The sequence below is a fragment of the Salmo salar genome, chromosome 06 (assembly GCF_965601325.2).
Source record: "Salmo salar chromosome 06, fSalSal1, whole genome shotgun sequence".
NCBI lineage: Eukaryota > Metazoa > Chordata > Actinopteri > Salmoniformes > Salmonidae > Salmo > Salmo salar.
In genome coordinates, this window is record NC_138296.1 from 63636398 (window position 1) to 63662412 (window position 26015).

Genomic DNA, 26015 nt, shown 5'->3' on the forward strand with positions numbered 1-26015 from the left:
AGAGAGATACAGGCACTGTCATATACTATCTTGAATTGTTCATGTATAACCAAATATTGGTAAGGATGTTGAACAGACCTGACTCGGGCCCTGGGTGTCCTCCCACTACTGAGTGTGGTTTGGATATTGGGAACATGTCACTCTCTGCTAGTAGTTTGGTCTCTGGCCACTTCATGGTCACTTTAGGGGTCTCTACTGTAAATGTTAATACACTGGTCAAGACTGAAACAGGTGAGAGATTGTATTCAGCTCATTAATGATCATGTTCAGGAGTAATAATCATAAAACATTTGAATTTACCTGACGCTGTGTGTTTGGCGGTGGGGGGAGGTGCCATGGTCGTTTGCTTGATAGCAGTACCTGAATTATTTGTTTCCATTATTCATTTGCATAATTGTATTCCTACATTATGTACACCTCATTCAATATGTAATGAGAATGCACATCAGAATCCAGTTCATTCTAAAAAACAAAGAAGGTGTAGTCTCCTAGAATAATCCTACCTGTTTTTTCTATACATTCATTGACACAGTCTGTCTGCTGCAGGAAGTTGTTATGGTTGCCCTTGCAGCCTCCGTAGATGAAGTGCTTGCACTCTTCAGCTACAGGGTCATAGAACCAGCGTGGGAAGATGCCTTTGCACGGCCCCACAGCAGGGGGAGCTGCACATGGCTCTGCTGGGACAAAGAACAGAGAAAGTGAGAGATTTGGTCAGGTGGGACAGAGAGAACGCAGAGAGCGAGAGAGATTTGGTCAGGTTGGACAGAAAGAGAACAGAGCAAAGAGAGGGCGGGAGCGATTTGGTCAGGTGTGACAGAGAGAAGGAACGAGAGATTTGGTCAGGTGGTCTGAGTCTTTGATAAGTTAACATTGGAAGTACCCCGCCACATCTGTCTCAGGCTAGCCTAACTCAGGGATCATCTGGATCATCTGTCTCAGGCTAGCCTAACTCAGGGATGAGGCTGGGTACTTCCAATGTTAACTTATCAAAGACTGAGACCACCTGACCAAATCTCTCGTTCCTTCTCTCTGTCACACCTGACCAAATCGCTCCCTCCCTCTCTTTGCTCTGTCTCCCTGTCGCAGCTGACGAAATCTCTCTCTCTCTCTGTCCCACCTGAGGGGACAGAGGAGTGCTTTGTTCCAACGCTGAGGGGGGACAATGGGGATAAATGGCCCCTGTGAGGCTCACTCCCGTCCCAGGACTGCACTCCAATCTCAGCCCTGCTCGTCTCACAGAGTGCCCCTGTGGGCTGTATTCTGCCTCGCTCCACAGTTCCAGATCAGCTCTATGGTTCAATGGCTGCCTTCAGGGGTTCAATCTGTCTCTCTCTGCGCTTACTAGCTAACACACAAAGGCCTTCTGCTCTCTGCTAGCACAGTCAAAACTCTGGCCAACCAGAAGAAATGTGCAGCTACCAAATGGATTGAATTACTTCACAGCTGACCAAAACCTTTAATCTATACTTGGTTTTTGTCTACAGGTTTTTGTCCAAAGCTGTTAATATGGTGTTTTGATTCATGTGCATTAAATTGCCTACTGGCTTATAGCTAGGTAGTAACATAGCTAGGTAATAGCTACACAATGACAGTACCTTGACTGACAGGGCTCTCCTGTTCACTGTGACTTGGCTGTGGCAGGACTGGGGGCACTGCTTTGCTCCTCTCACGAGACTGTGGGGTCTGTGGGTCTTGTGGAGCTTGTGGTGGAGGTGGTCTGGCCTCTTCCATGGTCTTCTTGGGCCCACCCTGGGCCATGGAGTGGTCCTCAGTCTCCTCTGGCTGGGCCACAGGCCTGTGTGGGCTGGCACCTGCAGGGTGGGTCACCGACTTCCTGTTCCCATCAACTGTAGAGAGGAAAGAGATGACAGTGCAAATACACATTCACCTGCTAATCATTCATTTACTGCAGCCCTCCTTGCTCTGATATTCCAGACTGAACTGCATGCATACAACTCCATCCTTGTACACTCAAGTATAAAACTGCACTCCATCCTAGTACAATAAAGTCTAAAACTACGCTCCATCCTGGTACAATAAAGTCTAAAACTATGCTCCATCCTGGTACAATAAAGTCTAAAACTAAGCTCCATCCTGGTACAATAAAATCTAAAACTACACCCCATCCTGGTACAATAAAGTCTAAAACCACACTCCATCCTGGTACAATAAAGTCTAAAACTACACTCCATCCTGGTACAATAAAATCTAAAACTACACCCCATCCTGGTACAATAAAGTCTAAAACCACACTCCATCCTGGTACAATAAAATCTAAAACTACACCCCATCCTGGTACAATAAAGTCTAAAACCACACTCCATCCTGGTACAATAAAGTCTAAAACTACACCCCACCCTGGTACAATAAAGTCTAAAACTACACCCCATCCTGGTACAATAAAGTCTAAAACAACACCCCACCCTGGTACAATAAAGTCTCAAACTACACTAAAACTACACCCCACCCTGGTACAATAAAGTCTAAAACTACACTCCATCCTGGTACAATAATGTCTAAAACTACACTCCATCCTAGTACAATAAAGTCTAAAACTACACCCCACCCTGGTACAATAAAGTCTAAAACTACACCCCACCCTGGTACAATAAAGTCTAAAACTACACTCCATCCTGGTACAATAAAGTCTAAAACTACACCCCACCCTGGTACAATAAAGTCTAAAACTACACCCCACCCTGGTACAATAAAGTATAAAACTACACCCCATCCTGGTACAATAAAGTCTAAAACTACACCCCACCCTGGTACAATAAAGTCTAAAATTACACCCCACCCTGGTACAATAAAATCTAAAACTACACCCCACCCTGGTACAATAAAGTATAAAACTACACCCCACCCTGGTACAATAAAGTCTAAAATTACACCCCACCCTGGTACAATAAAATCTAAAACTACACTCCATCCTGGTACAATAAAGTCTAAAACTACACTCCATCCTGGTACAATAAAGTCTAAAACTACACCCCACCCTGGTACAATAAAGTCTAAAACTACACCCCACCCTGGTACAATAAAGTCTAAAACTACACCCCACCCTGGTACAATAAAGTCTAAAACTACACCCCACCCTGGTACAATAAAGTCTAAAACTACACCCCATCCTGGTACAATAAAGTCTAAAACTACACCCCACCCTGGTACAATAAAGTCTAAAATTACACCCCACCCTGGTACAATAAAATCTAAAATTACACCCCACCCTGGTACAATAAAGTCTAAAACTACACCCCACCCTGGTACAATAAAGTCTAAAACTACACCCCACCCTGGTACAATAAAGTCTAAAACTACACCCCACCGTGGTACAATAAAGTCTAAAACTACACTCCATCCTAGTACAATAAAGTCTAAAACTACACCCCACCCTGGTACAATAAAGTCTAAAACTACACTCCATCCTGGTACAATAAAGTCTAAAACTACACCCCACCCTGGTACAATAAAGTCTAAAACTACACCCCACCCTGGTACAATAAAGTATAAAACTACACCCCACCCTGGTACAATAAAGTCTAAAACTACACCCCACCCTGGTACAATAAAGTCTAAAACTACACTCCATCCTGGTACAATAAAGTCTAAAACTACACTCCATCCTGGTACAATAAAGTCTAAAACTTCACTCCATCCTGGTACAATAAAGTCTAAAACTACACCCTTCCCTGGTACAATAAAGTCTAAAACTACACCCCACCCTGGTACAATAAAGTCTAAAACTACACTCCATCCTGGTACAATAATGTCTAAAACTACGCTCCACCCTGGTACAATAAAGTCTAAAACTACACCCCATCCTGGTACAATAAAGTCTAAAACAACACCCCACCCTGGTATAATAAAGTCTCAAACTACACTCCATCCTAGTACAATGAAGTCTACAACTACACCCCACCCTGGTACAATAAAGTCTAAAACTACACTCCATCCTGGTACAATCATGTCTAAAACTACACTCCATTCTAGTACAATAAAGTCTAAAACTACACCCCATCCTGGTACAATAAAGTCTAAAACTACACCCCATCCTGGTACAATAAAGTCTAAAACTACACCCCATCCTGGTACAATAAAGTCTAAAACTACACCCCATCCTGGTACAATAAAGTCTAAAACTACACCCCACCCTGGTACAATAAAGTCTAAAACTACACCCCACCCTGGTACAATAAAGTCTAAAACTACACTCCATCCTGGTACAATAAAGTCTAAAACTACACTCCATCCTGGTACAATAAAGTCTAAAACTTCACTCCATCCTGGTACAATAAAGTCTAAAACTACACCCTACCCTGGTACAATAAAGTCTATCCTGGTACAATAAAGTCTAAAACTACACCCCATCCTGGTACAATAAAGTCTAAAACCACACTCCATCCTGGTACAATAAAGTCTAAAACTACACCCCACCCTGGTACAATAAAGTCTAAAACTACACTCCATCCTGGTACAATAATGTCTAAAACTACGCTCCATCCTGGTACAATAAAGTCTAAAAATACACCCCATCCTGGTACAATAAAGTCTAAAACAACACCCCACCCTGGTACAATAAAGTCTCAAACTACACTCCATCCTAGTACAATGAAGTCTACAACTACACCCCACCCTGGTACAATAAAGTCTAAAACTACACTCCATCCTGGTACAATAATGTCTAAAACTACACTCCATTCTAGTACAATAAAGTCTAAAACTACACCCCATCCTGGTACAATAAAGTCTAAAACTACACCCCATCCTGGTACAATAAAGTCTAAAACTACACCCCATCCTGGTACAATAAAGTCTAAAACTACACCCCATCCTGGTACAATAAAGTCTAAAACTACACCCCATCCTGGTACAATAAAGTCTAAAACTACACCCCATCCTGGTACAATAAAGTCTAAAACAACACCCCACCCTGGTACAATAAAGTCTCAAACTACACTCCACCCTAGTACAATAAAGTCTAAAACTACACCCCACCCTGGTACAATAAAGTCTAAAACTACACTCCATCCTGGTACAATAATGTCTAAAACTACACCCCATCCTAGTACAATAAAGTCTAAAACTACACCCCATCCTGGTACAATAAAGTCTAAAACTACACCCCATCCTGGTACAGTAAAGTCTCAAACTACACTCCATCCTAGTACAATAAAGTCTAAATCTAAGCTCCATCCTGGTACAATAAAATCTAAAACTACACCCCATCCTGGTACAATAAAGTCTAAAACCACACTCCATCCTGGTACAATAAAGTCTAAAACTACACTCCATCCTGGTACAATAAAATCTAAAACTACACCCCATCCTGGTACAATAAAGTCTAAAACCACACTCCATCCTGGTACAATAAAGTCTAAAACTACACCCCACCCTGGTACAATAAAGTCTAAAACTACACCCCATCCTGGTACAATAAAGTCTAAAACAACACCCCACCCTGGTACAATAAAGTCTCAAACTACACTCCATCCTAGTACAATAAAGTCTAAAACTACACCCCACCCTGGTACAATAAAGTCTAAAACTACACTCCATCCTGGTACAATAATGTCTAAAACTACACCCCATTCTAGTACAATAAAGTCTAAAACTACACCCCATCCTGGTACAATAAAGTCTAAAACTACACCCCATCCTGGTACAATAAAGTCTAAAACTACACTCCATCCTGGTACAATAAAATCTAAAACTACACCCCACCCTGGTACAATAAAGTCTCAAACTACACTCCATCCTAGTACAATAAAGTCTAAAACTACACCCCACCCTGGTACAATAAAGTCTAAAACTACACTCCATCCTGGTACAATAATGTCTAAAACTACACTCCATCATAGTACAATAAAGTCTAAAACTACACCCCACCCTGGTACAATAAAGTCTAAAACTACACCCCACCCTGGTACAATAAAGTCTAAAACTACACCCCACCCTGGTACAATAAAGTATAAAACTACACCCCACCCTGGTACAATAAAGTATAAAACTACACCCCATCCTGGTACAATAAAGTCTAAAACTACACCCCACCCTGGTACAATAAAGTCTAAAACTACACTCCATCCTGGTACAATAAAGTCTAAAACTACACCCCACCCTGGTACAATAAAGTCTAAAACTACACCCCACCCTGGTACAATAAAGTATAAAACTACACCCCACCCTGGTACAATAAAGTCTAAAACTACACTCCATCCTGGTACAATAATGTCTAAAACTACGCTCCATCCTGGTACAATAAAGTCTAAAACTACACCCCATCCTGGTACAATAAAGTCTAAAACAACACCCCACCCTGGTATAATAAAGTCTCAAACTACACCCCATCCTGGTACAATAAAGTCTAAAACTACACCCCATCCTGGTACAATAAAGTCTAAAACTACACCCCATCCTGGTACAATAAAGTCTAAAACCACACTCCATCCTGGTACAATAAAGTCTAAAACAACACCCCACCCTGGTACAATAAAGTCTCAAACTACACTCCATCCTAGTACAATAAAGTCTAAAACTACACCCCACCCTGGTAAAATAAAGTCTAAAACTACACTCCATCCTGGTACAATAATGTCTGAAACTACACCCCATTCTAGTACAATAAAGTCTAAAACTACACCCCATCCTGGTACAATAAAGTCTAAAACTACACCCCATCCTGGTACAATAAAGTCTCAAACTACACTCCATCCTAGTACAATAAAGTCTAAATCTAAGCTCCATCCTGGTACAATAAAATCTAAAACTACACCCCATCCTGGTACAATAAAGTCTAAAACCACACTCCATCCTGGTACAATAAAGTCTAAAACTACACTCCATCCTGGTACAATAAAATCTAAAACTACACCCCATCCTGGTACAATAAAGTCTAAAACCACACTCCATCCTGGTACAATAAAGTCTAAAACTACACCCCACCCTGGTACAATAAAGTCTAAAACTACACCCCATCCTGGTACAATAAAGTCTAAAACAACACCCCACCCTGGTACAATAAAGTCTCAAACTACACTCCATCCTAGTACAATAAAGTCTAAAACTACACCCCACCCTGGTACAATAAAGTCTAAAACTACACTCCATCCTGGTACAATAATGTCTAAAACTACACCCCATTCTAGTACAATAAAGTCTAAAACTACACCCCATCCTGGTACAATAAAGTCTAAAACTACACCCCATCCTGGTACAATAAAGTCTAAAACTACACTCCATCCTGGTACAATAAAATCTAAAACTACACCCCACCCTGGTACAATAAAGTCTAAAACTACACTCCATCCTAGTACAATAAAGTCTAAAACTACACCCCACCCTGGTACAATAAAGTCTAAAACTACACTCCATCCTGGTACAATAATGTCTAAAACTACACTCCATCCTAGTACAATAAAGTCTAAAACTACACCCCACCCTGGTACAATAAAGTCTAAAACTACACCCCACCCTGGTACAATAAAGTCTAAAACTACACCCCATCCTGGTACAATAAAGTCTCAAACTACACTCCATCCTAGTACAATAAAGTCTAAATCTAAGCTCCATCCTGGTACAATAAAATCTAAAACTACACCCCATCCTGGTACAATAAAGTCTAAAACCACACTCCATCCTGGTACAATAAAGTCTAAAACTACACTCCATCCTGGTACAATAAAGTCTAAAACTACACCCCATCCTGGTACAATAAAGTCTAAAACTACACTCCATCCTGGTACAATAAAGTCTAAAACTACACCCCACCCTGGTACAATAAAGTCTAAAACTACACCCCACCCTGGTACAATAAAGTCTAAAACTACACCCCACCCTGGTACAATAAAGTCTAAAACTACACTCCATCCTGGTACAATAAAGTCTAAAACTACACCCCACCCTGGTACAATAAAGTCTAAAACTACACTCCATCCTGGTACAATAAAGTCTAAAACTACACCCCATCCTGGTACAATAAAGTCTAAAACTACACTCCATCCTGGTACAATAAAGTCTAAAACTACACCCCACCCTGGTACAATAAAGTCTAAAACTACACTCCATCCTGGTACAATAATGTCTAAAACTACACCCCATTCTAGTACAATAAAGTCTAAAACTACACCCCATCCTGGTACAATAAAGTCTAAAACTACACCCCATCCTGGTACAATAAAGTCTAAAACTACACTCCATCCTGGTACAATAAAATCTAAAACTACACCCCACCCTGGTACAATAAAGTCTAAAACTACACTCCATCCTAGTACAATAAAGTCTAAAACTACACCCCACCCTGGTACAATAAAGTCTAAAACTACACCCCACCCTGGTACAATAAAGTCTAAAACTACACTCCATCCTGGTACAATAAAGTCTAAAACTACACCCCACCCTGGTACAATAAAGTCTAAAACTACACCCCACCCTGGTACAATAAAGTCTAAAATTACACCCCACCCTGGTACAATAAAGTCTAAAACTACACTCCATCCTGGTACAATAAAGTCTAAAACTACACTCCATCCTGGTACAATAAAGTCTAAAACTACACCCCACCCTGGTACAATAAAGTCTAAAACTACACCCCACCCTGGTACAATAAAGTCTAAAACTACACCCCACCCTGGTACAATCAAGTCTAAAACTACACTCCATCCTGGTACAATAAAGTCTAAAACTACACCCCATCCTGGTACAATAAAGTCTAAAACTACACCCCATCCTGGTACAATAAAGTCTAAAACTACACCCCATCCTGGTACAATAAAGTCTAAAACTACACCCCACCCTGGTACAATAAAGTCTAAAACTACACCCCACCCTGGTACAATAAAGTCTAAAACTACACCCCACCCTGGTACAATAAAGTCTAAAACTACACCCCATCCTGGTACAATAAAGTCTAAAACTACACTCCATCCTGGTACAATAAAGTCTAAAACTACACCCCACCCTGGTACAATAAAGTCTAAAACTACACCCCACCCTGGTACAATAAAGTCTAAAACTACACTCCATCCTGGTACAATCATGTCTAAAACTACACTCCATTCTAGTACAATAAAGTCTAAAACTACACCCCATCCTGGTACAATAAAGTCTAAAACTACACCCCATCCTGGTACAATAAAGTCTAAAACTACACCCCATCCTGGTACAATAAAGTCTAAAACTACACCCCATCCTGGTACAATAAAGTCTAAAACTACACCCCACCCTGGTACAATAAAGTCTAAAACTACACCCCACCCTGGTACAATAAAGTCTAAAACTACACTCCATCCTGGTACAATAAAGTCTAAAACTACACTCCATCCTGGTACAATAAAGTCTAAAACTTCACTCCATCCTGGTACAATAAAGTCTAAAACTACACCCTACCCTGGTACAATAAAGTCTAAAACTACACCCCACCCTGGTACAATAAAGTCTAAAACTACACTCCATCCTGGTACAATAATGTCTAAAACTACGCTCCATCCTGGTACAATAAAGTCTAAAACTACACCCCATCCTGGTACAATAAAGTCTAAAACTACACCCCACCCTGGTACAATAAAGTCTCAAACTACACTCCATCCTGGTACAATAATGTCTAAAACTACACTCCATTCTAGTACAATAAAGTCTAAAACTACACCCCATCCTGGTACAATAAAGTCTAAAACTACACCCCATCCTGGTACAATAAAGTCTAAAACTACACCCCATCCTGGTACAATAAAGTCTAAAACTACACCCCATCCTGGTACAATAAAGTCTAAAACTACACCCCATCCTGGTACAATAAAGTCTAAAACAACACCCCACCCTGGTACAATAAAGTCTCAAACTACACTCCACCCTAGTACAATAAAGTCTAAAACTACACCCCACCCTGGTACAATAAAGTCTAAAACTACACTCCATCCTGGTACAATAATGTCTAAAACTACACCCCATCCTAGTACAATAAAGTCTAAAACTACACCCCATCCTGGTACAATAAAGTCTAAAACTACACCCCATCCTGGTACAATAAAGTCTCAAACTACACTCCATCCTAGTACAATAAAGTCTAAATCTAAGCTCCATCCTGGTACAATAAAATCTAAAACTACACCCCATCCTGGTACAATAAAGTCTAAAACCACACTCCATCCTGGTACAATAAAGTCTAAAACTACACTCCATCCTGGTACAATAAAATCTAAAACTACACCCCATCCTGGTACAATAAAGTCTAAAACCACACTCCATCCTGGTACAATAAAGTCTAAAACTACACCCCACCCTGGTACAATAAAGTCTAAAACTACACCCCATCCTGGTACAATAAAGTCTAAAACAACACCCCACCCTGGTACAATAAAGTCTCAAACTACACTCCATCCTAGTACAATAAAGTCTAAAACTACACCCCACCCTGGTACAATAAAGTCTAAAACTACACTCCATCCTGGTACAATAATGTCTAAAACTACACCCCATCCTAGTACAATAAAGTCTAAAACTACACCCCATCCTGGTACAATAAAGTCTAAAACTACACCCCACCCTGGTACAATAAAGTCTAAAACTACACTCCATCCTAGTACAATAAAGTCTAAAACTACACCCCACCCTGGTACAATAAAGTCTAAAACTACACTCCATCCTGGTACAATAAAATCTAAAACTACACCCCATCCTGGTACAATAAAGTCTAAAACCACACTCCATCCTGGTACAATAAAGTCTAAAACTACACTCCATCCTGGTACAATAAAATCTAAAACTACACCCCATCCTGGTACAATAAAGTCTAAAACCACACTCCATCCTGGTACAATAAAGTCTAAAACTACACCCCACCCTGGTACAATAAAGTCTAAAACTACACCCCATCCTGGTACAATAAAGTCTAAAACAACACCCCACCCTGGTACAATAAAGTCTCAAACTACACTCCATCCTAGTACAATAAAGTCTAAAACTACACCCCACCCTGGTACAATAAAGTCTAAAACTACACTCCATCCTGGTACAATAATGTCTAAAACTACACCCCATTCTAGTACAATAAAGTCTAAAACTACACCCCATCCTGGTACAATAAAGTCTAAAACTACACCCCATCCTGGTACAATAAAGTCTAAAACTACACTCCATCCTGGTACAATAAAATCTAAAACTACACCCCACCCTGGTACAATAAAGTCTAAAACTACACTCCATCCTAGTACAATAAAGTCTAAAACTACACCCCACCCTGGTACAATAAAGTCTAAAACTACACTCCATCCTGGTACAATAATGTCTAAAACTACACTCCATCCTAGTACAATAAAGTCTAAAACTACACCCCACCCTGGTACAATAAAGTCTAAAACTACACCCCACCCTGGTACAATAAAGTCTAAAACTACACTCCATCCTGGTACAATAAAGTCTAAAACTACACCCCACCCTGGTACAATAAAGTCTAAAACTACACCCCACCCTGGTACAATAAAGTATAAAACTACACCCCATCCTGGTACAATAAAGTCTAAAACTACACCCCACCCTGGTACAATAAAGTCTAAAATTACACCCCACCCTGGTACAATAAAGTCTAAAACTACACTCCATCCTGGTACAATAAAGTCTAAAACTACACTCCATCCTGGTACAATAAAGTCTAAAACTACACCCCACCCTGGTACAATAAAGTCCTGGTACAATAAAGTCTAAAACTACACCCCACCCTGGTACAATAAAGTCTAAAACTACACCCCACCCTGGTACAATAAAGTCTAAAACTACACCCCATCCTGGTACAATAAAGTCTAAAACTACACCCCACCCTGGTACAATAAAGTCTAAAACTACACTCCATCCTGGTACAATAAAGTCTAAAACTACACCCCACCCTGGTACAATAAAGTCTAAAACTACACCCCACCCTGGTACAATAAAGTCTAAAACTACACCCCACCCTGGTACAATAAAGTCTAAAACTACACTCCATCCTGGTACAATAATGTCTAAAACTACGCTCCATCCTGGTACAATAAAGTCTAAAACTACACCCCATCCTGGTACAATAAAGTCTAAAACAACACCCCACCCTGGTATAATAAAGTCTAAAACTACACCCCATCCTGGTACAATAAAGTCTAAAACTACACCCCATCCTGGTACAATAAAGTCTAAAACTACACCCCATCCTGGTACAATAAAGTCTAAAACCACACTCCATCCTGGTACAATAAAGTCTAAAACAACACCCCACCCTGGTACAATAAAGTCTCAAACTACACTCCACCCTAGTACAATAAAGTCTAAAACTACACCCCACCCTGGTACAATAAAGTCTAAAACTACACTCCATCCTGGTACAATAATGTCTAAAACTACACCCCATCCTAGTACAATAAAGTCTAAAACTACACCCCATCCTGGTACAATAAAGTCTAAAACTACACCCCATCCTGGTACAATAAAGTCTCAAACTACACTCCATCCTAGTACAATAAAGTCTAAATCTAAGCTCCATCCTGGTACAATAAAATCTAAAACTACACCCCATCCTGGTACAATAAAGTCTAAAACCACACTCCATCCTGGTACAATAAAGTCTAAAACTACACTCCATCCTGGTACAATAAAATCTAAAACTACACCCCATCCTGGTACAATAAAGTCTAAAACCACACTCCATCCTGGTACAATAAAGTCTAAAACTACACCCCACCCTGGTACAATAAAGTCTAAAACTACACCCCATCCTGGTACAATAAAGTCTAAAACAACACCCCACCCTGGTACAATAAAGTCTCAAACTACACTCCATCCTAGTACAATAAAGTCTAAAACTACACCCCACCCTGGTACAATAAAGTCTAAAACTACACTCCATCCTGGTACAATAAAGTCTAAAACTACACCCCATCCTGGTACAATAAAGTCTAAAACTACACTCCATCCTGGTACAATAAAATCTAAAACTACACCCCACCCTGGTACAATAAAGTCTCAAACTACACTCCATCCTAGTACAATAAAGTCTAAAACTACACCCCACCCTGGTACAATAAAGTCTAAAACTACACTCCATCCTGGTACAATAATGTCTAAAACTACACTCCATCCTAGTACAATAAAGTCTAAAACTACACCCCACCCTGGTACAATAAAGTCTAAAACTACACCCCACCCTGGTACAATAAAGTCTAAAACTACACCCCACCCTGGTACAATAAAGTCTAAAACTACACCCCACCCTGGTACAATAAAGTATAAAACTACACCCCATCCTGGTACAATAAAGTCTAAAACTACACCCCACCCTGGTACAATAAAGTCTAAAATTACACCCCACCCTGGTACAATAAAATCTAAAATTACACCCCACCCTGGTACAATAAAGTCTAAAACTACACCCCACCCTGGTACAATAAAGTCTAAAACTACACCCCACCCTGGTACAATAAAGTCTAAAACTACACCCCACCGTGGTACAATAAAGTCTAAAACTACACTCCATCCTAGTACAATAAAGTCTAAAACTACACCCCACCCTGGTACAATAAAGTCTAAAACTACACCCCACCCTGGTACAATAAAGTCTAAAACTACACTCCATCCTGGTACAATAAAGTCTAAAACTACACCCCACCCTGGTACAATAAAGTCTAAAACTACACCCCACCCTGGTACAATAAAGTATAAAACTACACCCCACCCTGGTACAATAAAGTCTAAAACTACACCCCACCCTGGTACAATAAAGTCTAAAACTACACTCCATCCTGGTACAATAAAGTCTAAAACTACACTCCATCCTGGTACAATAAAGTCTAAAACTTCACTCCATCCTGGTACAATAAAGTCTAAAACTACACCCTACCCTGGTACAATAAAGTCTAAAACTACACCCCACCCTGGTACAATAAAGTCTAAAACTACACTCCATCCTGGTACAATAATGTCTAAAACTACGCTCCATCCTGGTACAATAAAGTCTAAAACTACACCCCATCCTGGTACAATAAAGTCTAAAACAACACCCCACCCTGGTATAATAAAGTCTCAAACTACACTCCATCCTAGTACAATGAAGTCTACAACTACACCCCACCCTGGTACAATAAAGTCTAAAACTACACTCCATCCTGGTACAATAATGTCTAAAACTACACTCCATTCTAGTACAACAAAGTCTAAAACTACACCCCATCCTGGTACAATAAAGTCTAAAACTACACCCCATCCTGGTACAATAAAGTCTAAAACTACACCCCATCCTGGTACAATAAAGTCTAAAACTACACCCCATCCTGGTACAATAAAGTCTAAAACTACACCCCATCCTGGTACAATAAAGTCTAAAACTACACCCCATCCTGGTACAATAAAGTCTAAAACCACACTCCATCCTGGTACAATAAAGTCTAAAACAACACCCCACCCTGGTACAATAAAGTCTCAAACTACACTCCATCCTAGTACAATAAAGTCTAAAACTACACCCCACCCTGGTAAAATAAAGTCTAAAACTACACTCCATCCTGGTACATTAATGTCTAAAACTACACCCCATTCTAGTACAATAAAGTCTAAAACTACACCCCATCCTGGTACAATAAAGTCTAAAACTACACCCCATCCTGGTACAATAAAGTCTCAAACTACAATCCATCCTAGTACAATAAAGTCTAAATCTAAGCTCCATCCTGGTACAATAAAATCTAAAACTACACCCCATCCTGGTACAATAAAGTCTAAAACCACACTCCATCCTGGTACAATAAAGTCTAAAACTACACCCCATCCTGGTACAATAAAGTCTAAAACTACACCCCATCCTGGTACAATAAAGTCTAAAACCACACCCCATCCTGGTACAATAAAGTCTAAAACCACACTCCATCCTGGTACAATAAAGTCTAAAACAACACCCCACCCTGGTACAATAAAGTCTCAAACTACACTCCATCCTAGTACAATAAAGTCTAAAACTACACCCCACCCTGGTAAAATAAAGTCTAAAACTACACTCCATCCTGGTACATTAATGTCTAAAACTACACCCCATTCTAGTACAATAAAGTCTAAAACTACACCCCATCCTGGTACAATAAAGTCTAAAACTACACCCCATCCTGGTACAATAAAGTCTCAAACTACAATCCATCCTAGTACAATAAAGTCTAAATCTAAGCTCCATCCTGGTACAATAAAATCTAAAACTACACCCCATCCTGGTACAATAAAGTCTAAAACCACACTCAATCCTGGTACAATAAAGTCTAAAACTACACTCCATCCTGGTACAATAAAATCTAAAACTACACCCCATCCTGGTACAATAAAGTCTAAAACCACACTCCATCCTGGTACAATAAAGTCTAAAACTACACCCCACCCTGGTACAATAAAGTCTAAAACGACACCCCATCCTGGTACAATAAAGTCTAAAACAACACCCCACCCTGGTACAATAAAGTCTCAAACTACACTCCATCCTAGTACAATAAAGTCTAAAACTACACCCCACCCTGGTACAATAAAGTCTAAAACTACACTCCATCCTGGTACAATAATGTCTAAAACTACACCCCATTCTAGTACAATAAAGTCTAAAACTACACCCCATCCTGGTAAAATAAAGTCTAAAACTACACCCCATCCTGGTACAATAAAGTCTAAAACTACACCCCATCCTGGTACAATAAAGTCTAAAACTACACCCCACCCTGGTACAATAAAGTCTAAAATTACACCCCACCCTGGTACAATAAAATCTAAAATTACACCCCACCCTGGTACAATAAAGTCTAAAACTACACCCCACCCTGGTACAATAAAGTCTAAAACTACACCCCACCCTGGTACAATAAAGTCTAAAACTACACCCCACCGTGGTACAATAAAGTCTAAAACTACACTCCATCCTAGTACAATAAAGTCTAAAACTACACCCCACCCTGGTACAATAAAGTCTAAAACTACACCCCACCCTGGTACAATAAAGTCTAAAACTACACTCCATCCTGGTACAATAAAGTCTAAAACTACACCCCACCCTGGTACAATAAAGTCTAAAACTACACCCCACCCTGGTACAATAAAGTATAAAACTACACCCCACCCTGGTACAATAAAGTCTAAAACTACACCCCACCCTGGTACAATAAAGTCTAAAACTACACTCCATCCTGGTACAATAAAGTCTAAAACTACACTCCATCCTGGTACAATAAAGTCTAAAACTTCACTCCATCCTGGTACAATAAAGTCTAAAACTACACCCTACCCTGGTACAATAAAGTCTAAAACTACACCCCACCCTGGTACAATAAAGTCTAAAACTACACTCCATCCTGGTACAATAATGTCTAAAACTACGCTCCATCCTGGTACAATAAAGTCTAAAACTACACCCCATCCTGGTACAATAAAGTCTAAAACAACACCCCACCCTGGTATAATAAAGTCTCAAACTACACTCCATCCTAGTACAATGAAGTCTACAACTACACCCCACCCTGGTACAATAAAGTCTAAAACTACACTCCATCCTGGTACAATAATGTCTAAAACTACACTCCATTCTAGTACAACAAAGTCTAAAACTACACCCCATCCTGGTACAATAAAGTCTAAAACTACACCCCATCCTGGTACAATAAAGTCTAAAACTACACCCCATCCTGGTACAATAAAGTCTAAAACTACACCCCATCCTGGTACAATAAAGTCTAAAACTACACCCCATCCTGGTACAATAAAGTCTAAAACTACACCCCATCCTGGTACAATAAAGTCTAAAACCACACTCCATCCTGGTACAATAAAGTCTAAAACAACACCCCACCCTGGTACAATAAAGTCTCAAACTACACTCCATCCTAGTACAATAAAGTCTAAAACTACACCCCACCCTGGTAAAATAAAGTCTAAAACTACACTCCATCCTGGTACATTAATGTCTAAAACTACACCCCATTCTAGTACAATAAAGTCTAAAACTACACCCCATCCTGGTACAATAAAGTCTAAAACTACACCCCATCCTGGTACAATAAAGTCTCAAACTACAATCCATCCTAGTACAATAAAGTCTAAATCTAAGCTCCATCCTGGTACAATAAAATCTAAAACTACACCCCATCCTGGTACAATAAAGTCTAAAACCACACTCCATCCTGGTACAATAAAGTCTAAAACTACACCCCATCCTGGTACAATAAAGTCTAAAACTACACCCCATCCTGGTACAATAAAGTCTAAAACCACACCCCATCCTGGTACAATAAAGTCTAAAACCACACTCCATCCTGGTACAATAAAGTCTAAAACAACACCCCACCCTGGTACAATAAAGTCTCAAACTACACTCCATCCTAGTACAATAAAGTCTAAAACTACACCCCACCCTGGTAAAATAAAGTCTAAAACTACACTCCATCCTGGTACAATAATGTCTAAAACTACACCCCATTCTAGTACAATAAAGTCTAAAACTACACCCCATCCTGGTACAATAAAGTCTAAAACTACACCCCATCCTGGTACAATAAAGTCTCAAACTACAATCCATCCTAGTACAATAAAGTCTAAATCTAAGCTCCATCCTGGTACAATAAAATCTAAAACTACACCCCATCCTGGTACAATAAAGTCTAAAACCACACTCAATCCTGGTACAATAAAGTCTAAAACTACACTCCATCCTGGTACAATAAAATCTAAAACTACACCCCATCCTGGTACAATAAAGTCTAAAACCACACTCCATCCTGGTACAATAAAGTCTAAAACTACACCCCACCCTGGTACAATAAAGTCTAAAACGACACCCCATCCTGGTACAATAAAGTCTAAAACAACACCCCACCCTGGTACAATAAAGTCTCAAACTACACTCCATCCTAGTACAATAAAGTCTAAAACTACACCCCACCCTGGTACAATAAGGTCTAAAACTACACTCCATCCTGGTACAATAATGTCTAAAACTACACCCCATTCTAGTACAATAAAGTCTAAAACTACACCCCATCCTGGTACAATAAAGTCTAAAACTACACCCCATCCTGGTACAATAAAGTCTAAAACTACACTCCATCCTGGTACAATAAAGTCTAAAACTACACCCTACCCTGGTACAATAAAGTCTAAAACTACACCCCACCCTGGTACAATAAAGTCTAAAACTACACTCCATCCTGGTACAATAATGTCTAAAACTACGCTCCATCCTGGTACAATAAAGTCTAAAACTACACCCCATCCTGGTACAATAAAGTCTAAAACAACACCCCACCCTGGTATAATAAAGTCTCAAACTACACTCCATCCTAGTACAATGAAGTCTACAACTACACCCCACCCTGGTACAATAAAGTCTAAAACTACACTCCATCCTGGTACAATAATGTCTAAAACTACACTCCATTCTAGTACAACAAAGTCTAAAACTACACCCCATCCTGGTACAATAAAGTCTAAAACTACACCCCATCCTGGTACAATAAAGTCTAAAACTACACCCCATCCTGGTACAATAAAGTCTAAAACTACACCCCATCCTGGTACAATAAAGTCTAAAACTACACCCCATCCTGGTACAATAAAGTCTAAAACTACACCCCATCCTGGTACAATAAAGTCTAAAACCACACTCCATCCTGGTACAATAAAGTCTAAAACAACACCCCACCCTGGTACAATAAAGTCTCAAACTACACTCCATCCTAGTACAATAAAGTCTAAAACTACACCCCACCCTGGTAAAATAAAGTCTAAAACTACACTCCATCCTGGTACATTAATGTCTAAAACTACACCCCATTCTAGTACAATAAAGTCTAAAACTACACCCCATCCTGGTACAATAAAGTCTAAAACTACACCCCATCCTGGTACAATAAAGTCTCAAACTACAATCCATCCTAGTACAATAAAGTCTAAATCTAAGCTCCATCCTGGTACAATAAAATCTAAAACTACACCCCATCCTGGTACAATAAAGTCTAAAACCACACTCCATCCTGGTACAATAAAGTCTAAAACTACACCCCATCCTGGTACAATAAAGTCTAAAACTACACCCCATCCTGGTACAATAAAGTCTAAAACCACACCCCATCCTGGTACAATAAAGTCTAAAACCACACTCCATCCTGGTACAATAAAGTCTAAAACAACACCCCACCCTGGTACAATAAAGTCTCAAACTACACTCCATCCTAGTACAATAAAGTCTAAAACTACACCCCACCCTGGTAAAATAAAGTCTAAAACTACACTCCATCCTGGTACATTAATGTCTAAAACTACACCCCATTCTAGTACAATAAAGTCTAAAACTACACCCCATCCTGGTACAATAAAGTCTAAAACTACACCCCATCCTGGTACAATAAAGTCTCAAACTACAATCCATCCTAGTACAATAAAGTCTAAATCTAAGCTCCATCCTGGTACAATAAAATCTAAAACTACACCCCATCCTGGTACAATAAAGTCTAAAACCACACTCAATCCTGGTACAATAAAGTCTAAAACTACACTCCATCCTGGTACAATAAAATCTAAAACTACACCCCATCCTGGTACAATAAAGTCTAAAACCACACTCCATCCTGGTACAATAAAGTCTAAAACTACACCCCACCCTGGTACAATAAAGTCTAAAACGACACCCCATCCTGGTACAATAAAGTCTAAAACAACACCCCACCCTGGTACAATAAAGTCTCAAACTACACTCCATCCTAGTACAATAAAGTCTAAAACTACACCCCACCCTGGTACAATAAAGTCTAAAACTACACTCCATCCTGGTACAATAATGTCTAAAACTACACCCCATTCTAGTACAATAAAGTCTAAAACTACACCCCATCCTGGTACAATAAAGTCTAAAACTACACCCCATCCTGGTACAATAAAGTCTAAAACTACACTCCATCCTGGTACAATAAAATCTAAAACTACACCCCACCCTGGTACAATAAAGTCTAAAACTACACTCCATCCTAGTACAATAAAGTCTAAAACTACACCCCACCCTGGTACAATAAAGTCTAAAACTACACTCCATCCTGGTACAATAATGTCTAAAACTACACTCCATCCTAGTACAATAAAGTCTAAAACTACACCCCACCCTGGTACAATAAAGTCTAAAACTACACCCCACCCTGGTACAATAAAGTCTAAAACTACACTCCATCCTGGTACAATAAAGTCTAAAACTACACCCCACCCTGGTACAATAAAGTCTAAAACTACACCCCACCCTGGTACAATAAAGTATAAAACTACACCCCATCCTGGTACAATAAAGTCTAAAACTACACCCCACCCTGGTACAATAAAGTCTAAAATTACACCCCACCCTGGTACAATAAAGTCTAAAACTACACTCCATCCTGGTACAATAAAGTCTAAAACTACACTCCATCCTGGTACAATAAAGTCTAAAACTACACCCCACCCTGGTACAATAAAGTCTAAAACTACACCCCACCCTGGTACAATAAAGTCTAAAACTACACTCCATCCTGGTACAATAATGTCTAAAACTACACTCCATTCTAGTACAATAAAGTCTAAAACTACACCCCATCCTGGTACAATAAAGTCTAAAACTACACCCCATCCTGGTACAATAAAGTCTAAAACTACACTCCATCCTGGTACAATAAAATCTAAAACTACACCCCACCCTGGTACAATAAAGTAACAATAAAGTCTAAAACTACACCCCACCCTGGTACAATAAAGTCTAAAACTACACCCCACCCTGGTACAATAAAGTCTAAAACTACACTCCATCCTGGTACAATAATGTCTAAAACTACACTCAATTCTAGTACAATAAAGTCTAAAACTACACCCCATCCTGGTACAATAAAGTCTAAAACTACACCCCATCCTGGTACAATAAAGTCTAAAACTACACTCCATCCTGGTACAATAAAATCTAAAACTACACCCCACCCTGGTACAATAAAGTATAAAACTACACCCCACCCTGGTACAATAAAGTCTAAAACTACACTCCATCCTGGTACAATAATGTCTAAAACTACACCCCATTCTAGTACAATAAAGTCTAAAACTACACCCCATCCTGGTACAATAAAGTCTAAAACTACACCCCATCCTGGTACAATAAAGTCTAAAACTACACTCCATCCTGGTACAATAAAATCTAAAACAACACCCCACCCTGGTACAATAAAGTCTCAAACTACACTCCATCCTAGTATAATAAAGTCTAAAACTACACCCCACCCTGGTACAATAAAGTCTAAAACTACACCCCACCCTGGTACAATAAAGTCTAAAACTACACTCCATCCTGGTACAATAATGTCTAAAACTACACTCCATCCTAGTACAATAAAGTCTAAAACTACACCCCACCCTGGTACAATAAAGTCTAAAACTACACCCCACCCTGGTACAATAAAGTCTAAAACTACACTCCATCCTGGTACAATAAAGTCTAAAACTACACCCCACCCTGGTACAATAAAGTCTAAAACTACACCCCACCCTGGTACAATAAAGTCTCAAACTACACTCCATCCTAGTACAATAAAGTCTAAAACTACACCCCACCCTGGTACAATAAAGTCTAAAACTACACTCCATCCTGGTACAATAATGTCTAAAACTACACCCCATTCTAGTACAATAAAGTCTAAAACTACACCCCATCCTGGTAAAATAAAGTCTAAAACTACACCCCATCCTGGTACAATAAAGTCTAAAACTACACTCCATCCTGGTACAATAAAATCTAAAACTACACCCCACCCTGGTACAATAAAGTCTAAAACTACACTCCATCCTAGTACAATAAAGTCTAAAACTACACCCCACCCTGGTACAATAAAGTCTAAAACTACACTCCATCCTGGTACAATAATGTCTAAAACTACACTCCATCCTAGTACAATAAAGTCTAAAACTACACCCCACCCTGGTACAATAAAGTCTAAAACTACACCCCACCCTGGTACAATAAAGTCTAAAACTACACTCCATCCTGGTACAATAAAGTCTAAAACTACACCCCACCCTGGTACAATAAAGTCTAAAACTACACCCCACCCTGGTACAATAAAGTATAAAACTACACCCCATCCTGGTACAATAAAGTCTAAAACTACACCCCACCCTGGTACAATAAAGTCTAAAATTACACCCCACCCTGGTACAATAAAGTCTAAAACTACACTCCATCCTGGTACAATAAAGTCTAAAACTACACTCCATCCTGGTACAATAAAGTCTAAAACTACACCCCACCCTGGTACAATAAAGTCTAAAACTACACCCCACCCTGGTACAATAAAGTCTAAAACTACACTCCATCCTGGTACAATAATGTCTAAAACTACACTCAATTCTAGTACAATAAAGTCTAAAACTACACCCCATCCTGGTACAATAAAGTCTAAAACTACACCCCATCCTGGTACAATAAAGTCTAAAACTACACTCCATCCTGGTACAATAAAATCTAAAACTACACCCCACCCTGGTACAATAAAGTATAAAACTACACCCCACCCTGGTACAATAAAGTCTAAAACTACACCCCACCCTGGTACAATAAAGTCTAAAATTACACCCCACCCTGGTACAATAAAGTCTAAAACTACACTCCATCCTGGTACAATAAAGTCTAAAACTACACTCCATCCTGGTACAATAAAGTCTAAAACTACACCCCACCCTGGTACAATAAAGTCTAAAACTACACCCCACCCTGGTACAATAAAGTCTAAAACTACACTCCATCCTGGTACAATAATGTCTAAAACTACACTCAATTCTAGTACAATAAAGTTTAAAACTACACCCCATCCTGGTACAATAAAGTCTAAAACTACACCCCATCCTGGTACAATAAAGTCTAAAACTACACTCCATCCTGGTACAATAAAATCTAAAACTACACCCCACCCTGGTACAATAAAGTATAAAACTACACCCCACCCTGGTACAATAAAGTCTAAAACTACACTCCATCCTGGTACAATAATGTCTAAAACTACACCCCATTCTAGTACAATAAAGTCTAAAACTACACCCCATCCTGGTACAATAAAGTCTAAAACTACACCCCATCCTGGTACAATAAAGTCTAAAACTACACTCCATCCTGGTACAATAAAATCTAAAACTACACCCCACCCTGGTACAATAAAGTCTAAAACTACACTCCATCCTAGTACAATAAAGTCTAAAACTACACCCCACCCTGGTACAATAAAGTCTAAAACTACACTCCATCCTGGTACAATAATGTCTAAAACTACACCCCATCCTAGTACAATAAAGTCTAAAACTACACCCCACCCTGGTACAATAAAGTCTAAAACTACACCCCACCCTGGTACAATAAAGTCTAAAACTACACTCCACCCTGGTACAATAAAGTCTAAAACTACACCCCACCCTGGTACAATAAAGTCTAAAACTACACCCCACCCTGGTACAATAAAGTCTAAAACTACACTCCATCCTGGTACAATAAAGTCTAAAACTACACTCCATCCTGGTACAATAAAGTCTAAAACTACACCCCACCCTGGTACAATAAAGTCTACAACTACACCCCACCCTGGTACAATAAAGTATAAAACTACACCCCACCCTGGTACAATAAAGTCTAAAACTACACTCCATCCTGGTACAATAATGTCTAAAACTACACTCCATTCTAGTACAATAAAGTCTAAAACTACACCCCATCCTGGTACAATAAAGTCTAAAACTACACCCCATCCTGGTACAATAAAGTCTAAAACTACACTCCATCCTGGTACAATAAAATCTAAAACTACACCCCACCCTGGTACAATAAAGTATAAAACTACACCCCACCCTGGTACAATAAAGTCTAAAACTACACTCCATCCTGGTACAATAATGTCTAAAACTACACTCCATTCTAGTACAATAAAGTCTAAAACTACACCCCACCCTGGTACAATAAAGTCTAAAACTACACCCCACCCTGGTACAATAAAGTATAAAACTACACCCCACCCTGGTACAATAAAGTCTAAAACTACACCCCATCCTGGTACAATAAAGTCTAAAACTACACTCCATCCTGGTACAATAAAATCTAAAACTACACCCCACCCTGGTACAATAAAGTCTCAAACTACGCTCCATCCTAGTACAATAAAGTCTAAAACTACACTCCATCCTGGTACAATAAAGTCTAAAACTACACTCCATCCTGGTACAATAAAGTCTAAAACTTCACTCCATCCTGGTACAATAAAGTCTAAAACTACACCCTACCCTGGTACAATAAAGTCTAAAACTACACCCCACCCTGGTACAATAAAGTCTAAAACTACACCCCATCCTGGTACAATAAAGTCTAAAACTACACCCCACCCTGGTACAATAAAGTCTCAAACTACACTCCATCCTAGTACAATAAAGTCTCAAACTACACCCCACCCTGGTACAATAAAGTCTAAAACTACACTCCATCCTGGTACAATAATGTCTAAAACTACACTCCATCCTAGTACAATAAAGTCTAAAACTACACCCCACCCTGGTACAATAAAGTCTAAAACTACACTCCATCCTGGTACAATAAAGTCTAAAACTTCACTCCATCCTGGTACAATAAAGTCTAAAACTACACCCTACCCTGGTACAATAAAGTCTAAAACTACACCCCACCCTGGTACAATAAAGTCTAAAACTACACTCCATCCTGGTACAATAATGTCTAAAACTACGCTCCATCCTGGTACAATAAAGTCTAAAACTACACCCCATCCTGGTACAATAAAGTCTAAAACAACACCCCACCCTGGTATAATAAAGTCTCAAACTACACTCCATCCTAGTACAATGAAGTCTACAACTACACCCCACCCTGGTACAATAAAGTCTAAAACTACACTCCATCCTGGTACAATCATGTCTAAAACTACACCCCACCCTGGTACAATAAAGTCTAAAACTACACCCCACCCTGGTACAATAAAGTCTAAAACTACACCCCACCCTGGTACAATAAAGTATAAAACTACACCCCACCCTGGTACAATAAAGTCTAAAACTACACTCCATCCTGGTACAATAATGTCTAAAACTACACTCCATCCTAGTACAATAAAGTCTAAAACTACACCCCACCCTGGTACAATAAAGTCTAAAACTACACCCCACCCTGGTACAATAAAGTCTAAAACTACACTCCATCCTGGTACAATAAAGTCTAAAACTACACCCCACCCTGGTACAATAAAGTCTAAAACTACACCCCACCCTGGTACAATAAAGTCTAAAACTACACCCCACCCTGGTACAATAAAGTCTAAAACTACACCCCACCCTGGTACAATAAAGTCTAAAACTACACTCCATCCTGGTACAATAAAGTCTAAAACTACACTCCATCCTGGTACAATAAAGTCTAAAACTTCACTCCATCCTGGTACAATAAAGTCTAAAACTACACCCTACCCTGGTACAATAAAGTCTAAAACTACACCCCACCCTGGTACAATAAAGTCTAAAACTACACTCCATCCTGGTACAATAATGTCTAAAACTACGCTCCATCCTGGTACAATAAAGTCTAAAACTACACCCCATCCTGGTACAATAAAGTCTAAAACAACACCCCACCCTGGTATAATAAAGTCTCAAACTACACTCCATCCTAGTACAATGAAGTCTACAACTACACCCCACCCTGGTACAATAAAGTCTAAAACTACACTCCATCCTGGTACAATCATGTCTAAAACTACACTCCATTCTAGTACAATAAAGTCTAAAACTACACCCCATCCTGGTACAATAAAGTCTAAAACTACACCCCACCCTGGTACAATAAAGTCTAAAACTACACCCCACCCTGGTACAATAAAGTCTAAAACTACACTCCATCCTGGTACAATAAAGTATAAAACTACACTCCATCCTGGTACAATAAAGTCTAAAACTTCACTCCATCCTGGTACAATAAAGTCTAAAACTACACCCCACCCTGG

At 39.5% G+C, this 26015-nt stretch overlaps 1 protein-coding gene across 1 annotated transcript in view; it reads right to left on the reverse strand.

Moving 5' to 3' along the window:
- Nucleotides 1-26015, reverse strand: part of lrp11 (low density lipoprotein receptor-related protein 11) — a 67520-nt gene that overhangs the window by 1635 nt on the left and 39870 nt on the right. The window contains exons 5-8 of the mRNA XM_014205040.3: nucleotides 1596-1847; nucleotides 504-674; nucleotides 301-360; nucleotides 79-195 (exon numbers count right to left, since the gene is read on the reverse strand). Coding sequence (XP_014060515.1) covers nucleotides 79-195; nucleotides 301-360; nucleotides 504-674; nucleotides 1596-1847 — 600 coding nt within the window. The remainder of the gene's footprint in view (nucleotides 1-78; nucleotides 196-300; nucleotides 361-503; nucleotides 675-1595; nucleotides 1848-26015) is intronic.